We start from the raw sequence: 16,052 nt of genomic DNA, 5'->3' as shown, positions 1-16,052 counted from the left end.
GTGCCCAGCTATAACCTCCTTAATGATCAATTCTAGCACCTTCCCCAAGACAGACATCAGGCTAACTGGCCTACAGTTTCCTGTTTTCTGCCTCCCTCCCTTCTTGAATAAAGGGGTTATTTTTCTCTAACTTCAGTGATCAAAATCACTGATCCCACAGCATTTCTTTTTTGCTGCAAATTGTAGAAACGTTTCATTCAGCTTTCTCTTTAAAGTCTGAAATTTCAACTGCTATGTTTCAGGGACAAGCTCATAAGCATTGAATTATTGCCTTTTTAATCACTTCATAGGTGCTCTTCTGTCAGACTAGTGTACATATTCATAGCTATACTTGTTAGGGCACTTGGTAACATTGAGGTACAAGCATCTTTTGGCCACTTCAACCTCACAGCTATCTTTTCAAATGAGGTGAGATATCTTTCAACTCCATCTTCTAAATTTAGGCACTAAACATAGAAGTTTAGTTAAATCAAAATCCTCAGTGGCATCAAACACATCCTCTGAACTACTATCTCTCTTTTCTTTCTTTATTTTAAGCTCATCTCTAGCCAGGTTATGCTGTCATATTTTTCTCTCTTTGAAACTCAAGCTCAAACTTTCACATTTCCATTTCTTTCAATTTTTTTCTTGTTCCTCTTTTTCCCATTGCTCTTTTTCCCATTCTAATCTTTCTATTCATTCTTGTTCTTCTTTTGCTGGCTTCTCGCTCTGGAGTTCAAGTTAAAGCTTTTGCTTTTCCCTGTCTCTTTCTAACTCAAACTGCTTCATTTGCAACTGAATTATAGCTAACTCTAGCTTTGAGGCATCAATTTCAGCTTTTTCTTCTTTTAGTTCTAAATGCTGGGTAATTTCTTTAATCATATCATTCTTACGAAATCCTACTCTTATTTCTACCTTCAATTGATCTGCTAACTCTCTTAGTATAGCCTTAATCAAAGATTTCAATTAATCCACTGCTATATCTTCTACTCCCAGAAAAGTCAACAGCCAAAGCCATTTTTGAGTTCCAACCAGTGTAATATACTTCACAGCAAACTCTGTTCCTATGCCCAGTATCTCCACCTACTCATTTCTTTAAGGATTCACAGATCCCACTTAAATTCAAGGATATTTGACCCCAGTCGAACCCCCACTTTGTTACGATCCCAGCTGATGTTACTATTGGACAAGTCAGATTCCAGAGGGGGACCTGGATGATAGAACCTAACTTTTATTTTTGGAAACTGGTGGAGGAAAGTTATTGAACAAATTCACAAGAGTCTGCTGATAAACATTCAACACACGGAATAAAAATTTATTAAACAAGAAAAATGAACTATATTACACCACACAAAAAGGTTGGAAAGAACTCAATGGAAACATAAGAAAATGATTCAAATGTTCATTATTCCTTCATCTGTACAAATTTGGAAAGATTTACCATATTTATCTTATACTCTAATATTCAGGGTAAGTATGCAGTACATGTGAACCATCTGGCGAACTATGGTCAGACACACCACACTCCAAAGTAAATGACAGATGCAACCAAACCAGAGTCTATTGATTTCTGAACAATCTACTCAGACGCTTGTCACACCATGAGTCAACCGGCCTCACTGAAACTGTCTTTCTCACGTGGGTTTCCAACCTCCACATTTGAAGTTCTCGCCTTTGATTTCTCTCTTAACGTTGCTCCCACTCAGATGGCTTCAACAAGGATCCACCTCCAGGGTTTCAATCTCGCCTTCTGAGATTTTTTTCCCTTGGATCTCCGTGTACACTCAAGCTTCACCTTTCAAGCACACTTTCAGGTCTTTGGCTGTGCCAAGCAGAACACCACTGCTCCAAAGGTTTGCCCATATGGCCTGCAGCACGGAGTCGCCAACCTTTGGCTGCCCTTGCAGGGCTTCTCTCAAGCCTGCTTCACTTCAAGTCTGCTCCTTGCAGCTCTCTCTTTAACTTGGTGCCTTTTACACTGCTCCTTTCTCTCAACTTTATTTAACAGGATCTGTCTTTGGTCCCTGTCCTTGCCCCTTATCTGGGATTGCCTTCTGGAACCTGTTTCTGATTCCTGCCTTTGTCCCTGTTTGGGACCTTATGTCCCAGTCTTTGGTTTGGGATATTTTCCCTGTCACCGTCCTCGTGTCCTGCTTCCTGGGACACTTTCTCTCAAATGGTGCTCTGGTTCAGGTCACCTGACCTGCAGTTTCACACCTTTTCACTTTTTTTCCTTTTGCACAAGTAAGCAGGGCTGGTTCCTGGCCTGGAGACGTGAAAAACACTGACTGCACATGTGCGGCCATTCTCCGGGCCGGCATTGCGCAGAAGATTCAAAAATGTAAAAAAACCTGAACTGCGCACGTGCGACCATTTCCCGACTGGCACATCTGCAGGACCCCTAACCTCCGTCTTGATTTTAAAACTAAGTTTTCCAACACACAATATTGTTTTTGCCAGGCCTTTCACCCGTGTACCTATAGAATAAAGAACTAACACAGCATAGGTTCCTGTCCTAAATCAGTAAATAATAGGTCAGCGTGTTGATGCCGAGTATTTAGAGTTCATTTGTTAAAATATTGCACCCTATTGCACTTGTATTAACTGCACTTTCTCCAGTTGTCTACTTATGACTCCTTTTAGCTTGTAAAGAAAATATTTTGGATTTACAAAATGATTAATATTGCTAAATAGTGATCAACTCTCTAACTTCCTTCCTTATGTCTATGAATTTGTTTCCAGTCCCGGGCAGCACTCTCTCTCCTGGGTTACTGCTACTTTCAGATGCAAGATTTTTCCAATGCTGCAGACTGCTATGAACAATTGATGCAGATTCACCCAGAGGTAGATGACTACAAACTCTACCATGCACAATCCCTTTACAAGGCCTGCATGTATGCAGAGGCTATGAAAGCGACCTTTCTTATAGATAATCCATCTTATCAAACTAAGGTAAGATTAGAGATACATTATACAATTTTTTTGAAATTGTATTCCTGTGTTTTTCCATTATTTTATTGGGAGATTCAGATCTGCATTTTGCCTCATTTGAAAAGAAAGGATTTGTATAAAATAGTATATTTCAGACATGGCTAATTATGTATTATACAGTAATTAACAATATAGTGTAAATATATCACTATCAGAAGTCATGCTCCTCTAAAGAACAACTCTGTCCTATAATTGCTTTTCTATCTTGCACTTGTGTATTATCACCAACTAATGAGGTAAAACTCAACTATTTGAATCTTGCAGTCCTGAGAAAAGACTTCCTTGTTCTAATTTGTGGAGCTGTAATATGGAATTAATATAATATGCTTTTTCCCTTTCCAACTCGGGAGTATTTGCATTCCAAAAATGGAAAGTAATAGCTCTTTCAATTACTTTTTTGCAATGTCAACATTTACAGAATATAGTTATTCTTCCTGTTTTAAGTAAGCTTTCTCACCTAGTTTTAAACTCCCTGTACCAAGCAACGTCCCATTACAAAACATGCTTTGGGTCCTCAATAAAGTACTTAAATGATGACATTTATATGTACCTCAGTTTCTGCAATGTAGGAATGGGTGCATTGGCTTGTAATTTTAATAATTTTAGTTCAACATTTCCTATCCCATCCACCACTTTTCTGTTGCCTGCTGAGTTTGTTTTCTATATTTATTACTACATGTTTGTTACATGTTTGCATGTTTTTAACCTGATTATTTAGTCTATGTATGAATTTTTCAATGTAAGTCACACTGCAATTCAGTCTTTGGGCAGTGAAAGTGTTTCTTGAATAAAATATCAAGTTTAAAAAAGAAGGCTGGAAATTTGATAGAAGAACCATAAATTTCAAGGGTTAAATTGGCTACTGCTTTTCTTTGCTTCTTAGTCCAGGAAGCATCTCTTCCTCTTTCCCTCAAACAATTTTACTTTCCTTCCCAAAAATGCCTTGTTTCTCAACCCACACAAAAAATTATCCAACAGGACTAAGCCACAGAATCTTTAAGACAAATGGTTGGGAGATTCCACTCTGGGCACTATTGGGAATACAGGCGCAATTTATGCCTGTTTTGAGAAGTATTTTATTTTCACTTCACAGAATCATGGAATGCAGAAGAGCCCTTCGGCCCATCGAATCTGCACCGACACATGATAAACACCTGACCTACCTACCTAATCCCATTTCCAGCACTTGGCCCATAGCCTTGAATGTTATGAAGTGTCAAGTGCTCATCCAGGTACTTTTTAAAGGATGTGAGGCAACCCACCTCCACCACCCTCCCAGGCAGTGCATTCCAGACTGTCACTACCCTCTGGGTAAAAAAGTTTTTCCTCACATCCCCCCTAAACCTCCTGCCACTCACCTTGAACTTATGTCCCCTCATGACTGACCCTTCAACTGAAGGGAACAGCTGCTCCCTATCCACCCTGTCCATGCCCCTGATAATCTTGTACGCCTCGATCAGGTCGCCCCTCAGTCTTCTCTGCTCCAACGAAAACAACCCAAATCTATCCAACCTCTCTTCATAGCTTAAATGTTTCATCCCAGGCAACATCCTGGTGAATCTCCTCTGCAACCCCTCCAGTGCAATCGCATCCTTCCTATAATGTGGCGACCAGAACTGCACACAGTACTCCAGCTGTGGCCTCACCAAGGTTCTATACAACTCCAACATGACCTCTCTACTTTTGTAATCTATGCCTTGATTGGTAAAGACAAGTGTCCCATATGCCTTTTTCACCACCCCATTAACATGCCTCTCCGCCTTCAGAGATCTCTGGACACACACGGAAAGGTCCCTTTGTTCCTCAGAACTTCCTAGTGTCATGCCATTCGTTGAATACTTCCTTGTCAAATTACTCCTTCCAAAGTGTATCCTAATTTCCGTTTTCGCTCAAACTCAATTGCATATCAACCGACCTGCCATGAACCAATGCAATTGGGCACCATTCTAAAATGTAATTTTAAAAAATGCTTTAAAAGATATTCCTTGGTGCAGTTTGATTGTTATAGCTGATAAAGGTTATCACAAATGTAAACATTTGCATTGTCAGTGTCACTCCAACTCCTTCCAATAGCCTAGTTTTAAATTCTTGAAAATTGCTTTTAAAAATATGCAGGACCATTTGCTAGGTTTAGTAGGATAGGTGTCAGTTGCTTAATAAATTAAAAGAAAGATAGATATATTCAATAGCTTTTAACATGTGCCTCTCGGGTGTCCTTGTGCACAAAAAGAACCAGGTTATTTTTTTGAACCTCCTCAAAAGCCCACAAGAAAGTGCAGGAAGCTTTTTAAACTAGCGCAACTATTGCGGAAATTTGATTAGTGCTTGAAATGTCCAATTTTGTGTACTGGTTTCACCGATTTCAGAAGAATTGCACCAAAAATACCAGCGCAACCAAGTGTAAACTGCGTGCCAATCTGTTTGCTTTTAATATCATGTGTAATTGAAATGTTACAGCACAAAGCTGATTTCTAAAGTATAGCAATTAATAAAATAAAATTTGATTTCTTAACCAGGTGTTGAAATTACAAGCTGCAATTAAATATGGAGAAGAAGACCTTTCAGGAGCAAAGGTAAGGATTGATTAATTCTGCTTAACTTTCAGTTATTTGACTGTTTAAAACAAATTTAGAAATTTAAATTGATCCTATATTGAAGTAAATTTTTACCTTTGTCTTGCATATTGCAAATGTTTCTCCATCTGTTGAAGTTTAAATATTTCCCAAGTTAAACTGCAAGTGATCTACAGTAATCAACAAGCGATGAATCTGGATTTACACAGTTCATTAGAAGGTGCCTGCATGTCTACATGCCAGCTAATCTTTGATATATTTTTCTGTACTGTATTCCTTCCCAAACTGTCCTTTCTTCTGACTATACTGCACCCCTAGTTTTACCCCTGGTAAAACTTTCTGCTTCTGCACCTTCACACTTCACCTTTTAAAAATCTCAAAACCCACCTCTTTGATGTAGTTTTTGGTCACCACCCCTAACCTCTTGTTGGTTCAGCATCTGTTCTTATTGTACCTGCTTATAAAGCGTGACGGTTTTTTTAAAATTAAAGACATTGGGCTTGAGTTTCCACTCAATTGTGCCAGTATGAGCAGAATCAGCCAAATCAGTGCAAACATTAGGAAATTCTAAATGTAAGTTATGCCAAAAATCACTTACGTTGGTGTATGGCGTGACCTTTTATGTTGGTTTAAGATTTAATTTGCATGGATCATGCCATGTCCACAAGACTGGCCACTTACCCAGTCAGAGCTGCAAAATTGTTGATTGTAAAAACAGAATTACCTGTAAAAACTCAGCAGGTCCGGCAGCATCGGTGGAGAAGAAAAGAGTTGACGTTTCGAGTCCAACATGACCCTTCAACAGAACTGAAGTATAGTTAGGAGAGGGGTGAAATATAAGCTGGTTTAAGGTGGGGGGCGGGGGGAGAGAAGTTGAGGGTGGGGTGGTTGTAGGGACAAGCAAGCAGTGATAGGAGCAGATAATCAAAAGATGTCACAGACAAAAGGATCAAAGAGGTGTTGAAGGTGGTGATATTATCTAAGAAAAGTGCTAATTAAGAATGGATGGCAGGACACTCAAGGTACAGCTCTAGTTGGGGTGAGGTGGAAAGACTGGCAAGGTATTAGTTGTAGATTTAAAAATAATGGAAATAGGTGGGAAAAGAAGAATCTATATACATTATTGAAAAAAAAAGGGAGGGGGAAGAAACGGGGTGGGGATGGGGGGAGGGAGTTTAAGATCTAAAGTTGTTGAATTCCATATTCAGCCCGGAAGGCTGTAAAGCGCTTAGTCGGAAGATGAGGTGCTGTTCCTCCAGTTTGCGTTGGGCTTCACTGGAACAATGCAGCAAGCCAAGGACAGACATGTGGGCAAGAGAGCAGAGTGGAGTGTTAAGTGGCAAGCGACAGGGAGGTTTGGGTCTTTCTTGCAGACAGACCGCAGGTGTTCTGCAAAGCGGTCGCCCAGTTTGCGTTTGGTCTCTCCAATGTAGAGGAGACCGCATTGGGAGCAACGAATGCAGTAGACTAAGTTAGGGGAAATGCAAGTGAAATGCTGCTTCACTTGAAAGGAGTGTTTGGGCCCTTGGACGGTGAGGAGAGAGGAAGTGAAGGGGCAGGTGTTGCATCTTCTGCGTGGGCATTGGGAGGTGCCATAGGTGGGGATTGAGGAGTAGGGGGTGATGGAGGAGTGGACCAAGGTGTCCTGGAGGGAACGATCCCTACGGAATGCCGCCAGGGGGGGTGAAGGGAAGATGTGTTTGGTGGTGGCATCATGCTGGAGTTGGCGGAAATGGCGGAGGGTGATCCTTTGAATGCGGAGGCTGGTGGGGTGATAAGTGAGGACAAGGGGGACCCTATCATGTTTCTGGGAGGGAGGAGAAGGCGTGAGGGCGGATGCGCGGGAGATGGGCCGGACACGGTTGAGGGCCCTGTCAATGATCGTGGGTGGAAAACCTCGGTTAAGGAAGAAGGAGGACATGTCAGAGGAGCTGTTTTTGACATGTCTCCAATATTGAATTCAACAACTTTAGATCTTAAACTCCCTCCCCCCATCCCCACCCCGTTTCTTCCCCCTCCCTTTTTTTTTTTCAATAATGTATATAGATTCTTCTTTTCCCACCTATTTCCATTATTTTTAAACCTACAACTAATACCTTGCCAGTCTTTCCACCCCACCCCCACTAGAGCTGTACCTTGAGTGTCCTGCCATCCATTCCTAATTAGCACTTTTCTTAGATAATATCACCACCTTCAACACCTCTTTGATCCTTTTGTCTGTGACATCTTTTGATTCTCTGCTCCTATCACTGCTTGCTTGTCCCTACAACCACCCCACCCTCAACTTCTCTCCCCCCGCCCCCCACCTTAAACCAGCTTATATTTCACCCCTCTCCTAACTATACTTCAGTTCTGTTGAAAGGTCATGTTGGACTCGAAATGTCAACTCTTTTCTTCTCCCCCGATGCTGCCAGACCTGCTGAGTTTTTCCAGGTAATTCTGTTTTTATTTTGGATTTCCAGCATCCACAGTAGCTTTTTGTTTTTATAAATTGTTGATTGTGCTGCTTTGAAATGGTTCTTCAAATTGCACTCATTTTCTTAAGCACACAGGCACTGGAAGGCACATTTTAAAAGTGTTTTCACATTAAAACTATTTAATTTGCTGAGAAGTCGACTACAGTAGACCAATGAAACTATGGTTTAGTATAGCTTTTTAGCAACAACAGCATTTATATAGCACCTTTAAGGTAGTAAAATGTCCCAAGGAGCTTCATAGAGGCATTATAAAACAAACTGATGCTCAGTCTCAAGAGGCTGCATAAGTTGTCACCGTAACAATAGGGGGAGTATTTCCTGCACATCCAATTTTCTCCCCATTCCCCTGCAAGCAAACACACCAGCAAAGTGTAAGTGCATTATATTTCCTTGCAATGAGCAAGAGCACCTTGCAGGCAGCCAAATCCCTCTTCTGATTGTAATATTCCCCTCCAAAGCTCTCACTCAGACAGATGTCTGGTTGGCTTTGTAGAGGGCGCACATAATGTCCACTGCTGCACTAGGAGGCATCGACTCAATTGGCTTATAACACTGACAAAATTCTCATTTAATTGGTAGCTTTCCCTATGGTTTAGTTGGGGCTATGTGACTTCTTTTGGCATCATTTAATAAATAAGGTTTTCAAGTGGTAGCAGGAGGTGGTAGAGGTCACGGGTTTGGAAGGTGCTGTCGAAGGAGCCTTGGTGACTTGCTACATGTAGATGGTACGCTGCTGCTACTACTATCTGTGGGGTTGGAGGAAATTACAAAGGTAGGGAGGGGTGATGTAATAGGGATTTGAAAGCAAGGATGAGAATATTAAAAACAAGATGTTGCTTGACCAGGTGCCAATGTAGGCCAGCGAGCTCAGGGATGATAGGGAAATGGGACTTGGTGTGAGTTTAAAAAACAGGTAGCAGTGTTTTGGATGACCTTATGGAGGATAGCAGGTGGGTCACCAGCAGGAGTTCATCGGAATAGTCAAGTCTAGAGGTCTGCACTGAAAGCTGGTGAGTGAGGGAATTTTAAGGGTTAATTTCTGTCTGAAGTTTTTTTTTAAGGAGCAATTTTTACTTAAATTGATAAATTAAGTTTTATTCCAGCCTTAAAACAGGGGGATCTAAGCTCTCTGAGAGCAGCTGCAGCTAGTTAAGTAGGCGGCTGTCTTAAACCTGGTTTTCAGAAGTTTGTATCCGTCATTTCTCAGAAAATATAAAAACAGGCCTTCCTCGGTGCTTTTTCGTCTGGACTGGGTGCTGCTTTGAGTGCATAGGGTGTAAGGTGGGAGCTTGGTGAGTGAGTGAGTTTGGCGAGGAAGGTGCTCTTTTTCTACCTTTTTTCAGCCTCCAGTAGCTGACCCTTACTTTGCTACAGGGGAGGAAACTCATTGGTGAATAACTGGTAAGTTATTCTGCCTATTCTAATTGTAATAAATAGATTTTAAAGTTACGATATAGTAGGTCAGCTTGGCCCAGTGGAATGTACGTCCTGCGGTACGTGGGAAGTCCTGGAAGCACTGTGTCCCCGAAACGAAAACATCTACAAGAAGTGTCACCGGCTACAGAAGTTTAAGCACCAGGTTTTGAAACTCGAGCAGCGGCTGGAGTCACTACATCCACGAAGCTGGGAACTACGTGGATAGTGCTTTTAGGGAGGTGATCAAACTGCAAGTTAAGAGCATGCCGACAAAGAGGAACGGATGATCGCCAGGCAAAGTGATCCAGGCAGGTAGTGCAGGAGTTCTCTGCGTTTATCTTGTTTGCTAATCGGGTTTCTATTTTGGGTGCTGATTAGGGCGACGGTTCCTTGGGGGAGTGCAGCTAGAGCAAAGTCTGTGCCACCACGGATGGCTCATATGCACAGGAGGGAGAAAGATTAGTGGAAGAGCAAAGAGTGTTAGGGGAGCAGACAGGTGTTTCTGCGGCAGTAAACATGACTCGAGGACGGTGTGTTGCCTCCCTGGTGTCAGGGTCAAGGATGTTGCAGAATGGCTGTAGGGCATCCTTCTGGGGCAGGGTGAACAGCCTGAGGTCGTGGTCCACATTGGTACCAATGACATAGGTAGGAAGAGGGATGAGTCCTGAAAGCAGATTTCAGAGAGTTAGGAAGGAAATTAAAAGGACCTCAAGAGCAGTAATCTCAGGATTACTCTCAGTGCCACATGCTAGTGAGCATAGGGTTAGGAGGATTGAGTGATTGAACACATGGCTGGAGAATTGGTGTAGGAGGGAGGGCATCAGATTTCTGAGGCATTGGGACCGGTTCTGGGGCAGGTGGGACCTGTACAAAATGGACGGGTTACACCTTAACAGGACTGGGACTAATATCCTTGCAGGGAGATTTGCTTGTGCTGTTGGGGAGGATTTAAACTGTCTTGTCAGGGGGTGGGAACCTGAGGGGTAGTTCAGCCTGGAAGGAAGTAAAACTGGTAACAGGAAGTAGAAAAGTAGCAAGTGAAATTAGAAGGCAGGTGAAACGAAGGTGAGCATCATTTAGGCTTAGAATGCGGAATAATGTCAAAAGGACAAAGTTAAGGGCACTCAACCTGAGTGCATGCAGTATCCACAACAAGGTAGATGATTCAAAGGCACAAATAGAGGTAAATGGGTATGATCTAATTGCCATTACAGAAACGTGGCTACAGGGTGACCAGACTGGGAAAAAAATATTGAGTATTGCTGTAAAAAGAGACATGGCGAAGCTTTCTAAGACCAACCTGTACGTGTGTATCAGTAAACCTGAAAGGGACAGGAATAGTCATCCTTAATAAGGGTGACTATGTCAACAAAATGCACACCATTCTTAATGACGTGTCCAAATTCATATCCGTTGGACCTGCTGCTCAACATGATTGGAAGGCCTTGCTTGAAAGTAAGCTAAAAGAAAACACTAACAGAATTACCTGGAAAAACTCAGCAGGTCTGGCAGCATCGGTGGAGAAGAAAAGAGTTGATGTTTCGAGTCCACATGACCCTTCAGTCCACATGACCTTTCAACAGTTTTTCCAGGTAATTCTGTTTTTGTTTTGGATTTCCAGCATCCGCAGTAGTTTTTTGTTTTTATAAAAGAAAACATTTGCTGACTTGTGTAAGAGCGATGAGCTTCTGCGTGATATATATGACAGAGTCTGTCCTCACAGCTCGCTGCGCCTGCGTATATATGGGCTGCTCAAGACACACAAAAGTGATGTCCTTTTATGCCCAATCTTACCTATGACCGGTTCTGCACAACAGGAATTAGCTAAATGGTTGGGTGAATTGTTACAACCAGTTTTGAGCAAGCTTTCCACGTACAAGGTGAAGGATTCCTTCACATTTGCGAAGACCGTACAGGACTTGCAAATCGATAGTAAAGCTGTGTCGTTGTGCTTATTTGACATTGCTAGCCTATTCACAATGTCCCACTTAAAGAAGCCATAGAAATTTGTGGTGTAGCACTATATCATGGTGATCTAGACCCGCCACCATTGCATGAATCAGTATTCACTGAACTTATGAACTCGGCAACTCACGCAATTCAGTTCAATTTTAGTGACACCATGTTTGCCCAAATAGATGGTGCTGCCTTGGGATCCCCTCTAGGCCCAGCGCTCGCAAATATCTTTGTTGGGTTCCATGAGAAATGTGTCTTCAATGGAATATCAACCTTCGACCCCTTGCATATTTCCGATATGTGGATGATATATTTGCTATATTTAAATCCACAGCTGCATGTAATAGTTTCCTTACATGTCTTAATGGGCTCCATCCTGCACTCAGATTCACATTTGAAATGGAGCAGTCAAATGAACTCCCCTTCTTTGATGTACTAGTTGAGAAATCTGTCAGGAACTTATCTGCTACGGTCTACTGCAAGCCTACCTTCACTGGTCAATATATGCATTGGGATTCTTACAGTTCCGCATGCTATAAAATTGGTCTTATCAGCAACTTTGTAAATAGAGCCTGAGCCATTTGCTCACCGTGTAAGCTTGATGCTGAAATAGGGTGCACCAAAGGCATCCTGCAGGATAATGGCTACCCTGAACAGCTCATTTCGTATTGTATATCATGCAAACTCATGAACAGACCTAAGGTCATCACTTCTGGCCCTGAAAAGTAACCAGATTACCCTGGAAGGGCAAGCTATCTCAAAGATTTGAGCAACAGATGAAGCTAACTGTTTCATAAGTGGTATTTGCCACTAACAGGACGCTGCCGTCAAGCAAAAAATACACTCTATCACACAAATGAGTAATGTGGTATATGAATTTCAGTGCTAGTATGATGCTAGGTATGTAGGCCGTACGTCCCAAAGACTGGCAGATTGTATCAAAGAGCATGTCTCAGCCGCTGTTTGCAACGGGCAAGTTACAGACCGTACCCAACCAGCCCATGCTTGCAAAACACAAAACACAGTGTCCGACATTAGGTGTGATTCCGTGATTGGACAACATTTGCTAAATAATCAGTGTGCTGAGAATACACTGACAACCAATTTAAGATTGTCAGTTGGGCTCGCAGTGTGGCGCATTAGTGTGTACTGGAAGCTACATGTATTAGTACATAGGGCCCTGTTCTTTGCAGACAGAAAGAACATGTACGCTCATTGTGCCTTTTTCAAGTAAATAAAATAAGTGACAGCCATTCGCTGACTCATTCCTCAGGGCAATGCCTTGACCTATCAGGGTCAAGCTGCCTGGTTTAAATTGCAAACAATGCTTGGCAGTTAACTGTCAGTCACAATCAACTGGTGCATTCTCCATGGCAACGCCTCTACCAATCAGAGTCCACTTGCCAACCAATCAGCATTCTCTTCTCATACAGTTGAAGTTGTTGTTTTCCCCTTATATTGGTATTCTTGCGAAGTTCCCGATAAGTGCAAGACGAAAAGCTCTTATTTCAGCAATACTCAAGGTCTGTACTATCAAACAACTATTTGAGAGGAATACTCCAGGACATTCGACATTTAGGAAGGACAGGCAAAAAGGAAAAAGAGGTGATGTTGCACTGATAATAAGAGGTGGGATCAGTTCTTTGGTAAGGGAGGATCTTGGATTGGAAGAACAAAATGTGGAATCTGTTTGGGTGGTGCAAAGAAATAGCAAGGGACAGCAAACATTGGTGTGTGTTTATTGGCCACCAAACAGTAGTGGTAGTGTGGGGCATGATATTAATCAGGAGATTAGAGAAGCATGTAGCATGAGTAATAAAGTAATCATGGGTGACTTCAATCTCCATATAGACTGGGTAAATCTAATGAGCCCTAATGCTGTGGAAGACGAGTTTCTTGAATGTGTTAGGGATGGTTTTCTAGAGCAGTATGTTGAGGAACCAACTGGAAAACAGGCTATTTTAGATCTAGTATCACGTAATGAGAAAGAGCTAATTAATAATCTTGCTGTAAAAGAACCTTTACGGATGAGTAACCATCATTAGATAGAATTTTACATTATGTTTGAAAGTGAGGTAGTTTAATCTGAAGCCAGGGTGTAAAATTTGAACAATAGAAATTATGAAGGTATGAGGGACAAATTGACTGAGGTGAGTTGGGAAAATACTTTAATAGGTATGATGGTACACAGGCAATGGATAGTCTTTAAAGAATTGTTACATAGTTTACAGCAACTATACATTCCTTCATGGCACAAAAACCCAAAAGGAAAAGTCAGTCAACCGTGGCAAACACAGAAAGTTAAGGATTGTATAAGATTAAAAGAAAAGGCCTATAAAGTTGCCAGAAATAGTAGTAAACCTGAGGATTGGGAGGATTTTAGAATATGCAAAGGAGGACCAAGAAACTGATAAAGAAAGGGAGAATAGAAAGTGAATGTAAACTAGCAAAAAATATAAAACAGATTGTGAAAGCTTCTATAGGTATGTAAAAAGAAAAAAGTAAAAAGGCTAAGACAAATGTCCAGGGGATCCAAGGGCAAGTGGCAAGTTGCACCCAAAATTGGCTCAGGAAGGAAGCAAAAGGCATTGGATGAGAAGCATTTTTGTGATTTGAAGGCTGTTTTCAGCAGGACTCCCCAGGACTCAGTTGAAGGTTCCTTGATAATCACGGTATGTATCAATAATTTAGACTTAAATATAGGGGGCAGGATTAAGAGGTTTGCTAATGATACCAAATTGGCCGTATGGTTGATAGTGAGGAAGAAAGCTGTAGACTGCAGGAAGATCACAATGCACTGGTCAGGCGAGCAGAAAAATGTCAAATAGAATTCTATCTGGAGATATGAGATATAATACTTTGGGGGAGGGCAAACAAGGTCAGGGAATGCACAATAAATGATGGGCTACAAAGAATTATAGATGAACAGAGGAATATTGGAGTGCATGCTTTGAGACACCTGCAAGTAACTAACCTTCCCTCCCACCTCCCAGTGGACTGTTTCCCTGTTGTCAATTCTATGCAACTCCTGGTAGAAACTATATTAAAATAACAAAGTTCAATTCTGATCATCATATGTGTTACTGCACTGATTTCCCCTTACCACCTGTCTGTAAGCAAAAGGTGTTTTGAATTGATTTGTAATAAAATAGACAGTGGCGTGTGTTCCCAATCCCTCATTTTTTTTGAGATCCAATTTTACTGATAATCCACAGCAAACTTGATTAAGATTAACTCAAAGTTAGTTTGTTATACATAGTCAAAACCCGAAAAAAGGAGTGTCCGCCACTTCCACTCCGCACATTCACACAGTAAAAGAAGGATAAAGAAAAGGAGTTTTACAGTATAAAGATCACAGAAAAATAAATATTAGTTTACATGAGTTCCAGAGTCCAAAGTCAGAGTCCAGAGGTTGTTTCCTCCGTGGTGGGGTTGCGTTCCAATGTGTTTCCGGCTAGTTAAATGATATGAAAATCCTTGAAATGATTGATGCTGCTGAACAATGGGCTTTTCTTTGTTTAGACCACTTGGCAGACATTGATCAGAGACCTTTAGAATCAAGCAGGTGTTGTGGAGTTGAGACTACTTACCCAGCTGGTGTTCTGTCCAGTTGATGTTAAAACAGCAGTCTAGCTGTGAAGACCAGAGATGTAACATTGAATCATCCAAAAGACCAGAGGCTTGAGTCATGTGACCTTCTCTATAACGACTTCAAAAGGGATGTTTATTCAGCGTCTGGGATTGGCTTTGGTTTCAGGACTGATAATGTCTCAGTCATTAGTTGTTGAAAGGGGTACCATCTATGCTGAGGACCTGGTGTTTGGAAAGCCATTGTCTCGACATACCCACTGACTCCCCTAGCAAGGTTGGCTTATCAAAGGCAAATTATATCCCTGTAGTTCTCTTTGAGGCTGGTGTGAACAGTCCCAGGTGTGATGTGAGCCTTTTAGTAGCTCTCTAGGCATAGTGAGATGTGACATTCCAGAAACTGAGAAAATATTTTTTTTTGTCCTTGAAACTCATGGGATAGCTCCCAGACAGAGGGCCAACCCCATGATCAGGTGACTTGTAGCAGCCATCTTGTTTTTTTCTGCTGAACAAAGGAAATTCAGTTTTGACAATAAATAGCAATGAGGATCAATTTTAACCATATAGAGATGGATTTCTTTCCATGTCATAGGAATATGTAACAGATTATGGCTAGAAAGAAGTCGCAGATAAAACCATGATTATGTGGTGTTTGAGTTATTACTTCTAGAACATATATTTTCCTATATTTTTGTAGAATGAAGTGTAACAAAATGTATTCTTATAATGTTAGGGTCTGGTAGAGCAGCAGCCTACGGATGATCCAGATACTGAGATAAATCTAGGATGTTTGCTGTACAAAGAAGGACACTATGAAGAGGCCTGCAAGAAATTTACCACAGCTATGCAGGTTGTGGGCTACAAACCAGGTAGACTGTCTAAAACACAAGAATTAATGTTTTTCTGATTATTTGTCAAACTGTTATGCTGTTTTAAAATCTTTTTTGAATCTTTAAATGCCAGATTATTTTCATTCTAAAAGGAAGATGCAACACAGAAGGAAGGCATTCAGCTCATCATGTCTGTACCAGCTCTTTCGTAGAGTAACCCAATTAGTCCCAATCCCTTGCTC

General features: G+C 41.4%; 1 protein-coding gene across 1 annotated transcript in view; it reads left to right on the top strand.

Annotated features, from left to right (window-relative positions):
• Positions 1–16,052, top strand: part of ift70 (intraflagellar transport 70) — a 228,878-nt gene that overhangs the window by 24,851 nt on the left and 187,975 nt on the right. Inside the window, exons 3-5 of the mRNA XM_078558310.1 lie at positions 2,722–2,931; positions 5,487–5,543; positions 15,714–15,849. Coding sequence (XP_078414436.1) covers positions 2,722–2,931; positions 5,487–5,543; positions 15,714–15,849 — 403 coding nt within the window. The remainder of the gene's footprint in view (positions 1–2,721; positions 2,932–5,486; positions 5,544–15,713; positions 15,850–16,052) is intronic.

This window comes from Cetorhinus maximus, chromosome 15, assembly GCF_964194155.1.
Source record: "Cetorhinus maximus chromosome 15, sCetMax3.hap1.1, whole genome shotgun sequence".
NCBI lineage: Eukaryota > Metazoa > Chordata > Chondrichthyes > Lamniformes > Cetorhinidae > Cetorhinus > Cetorhinus maximus.
Note: the sequence above shows the minus strand (reverse complement) of the source record. Positions and strands in the feature narration are given on the sequence as shown.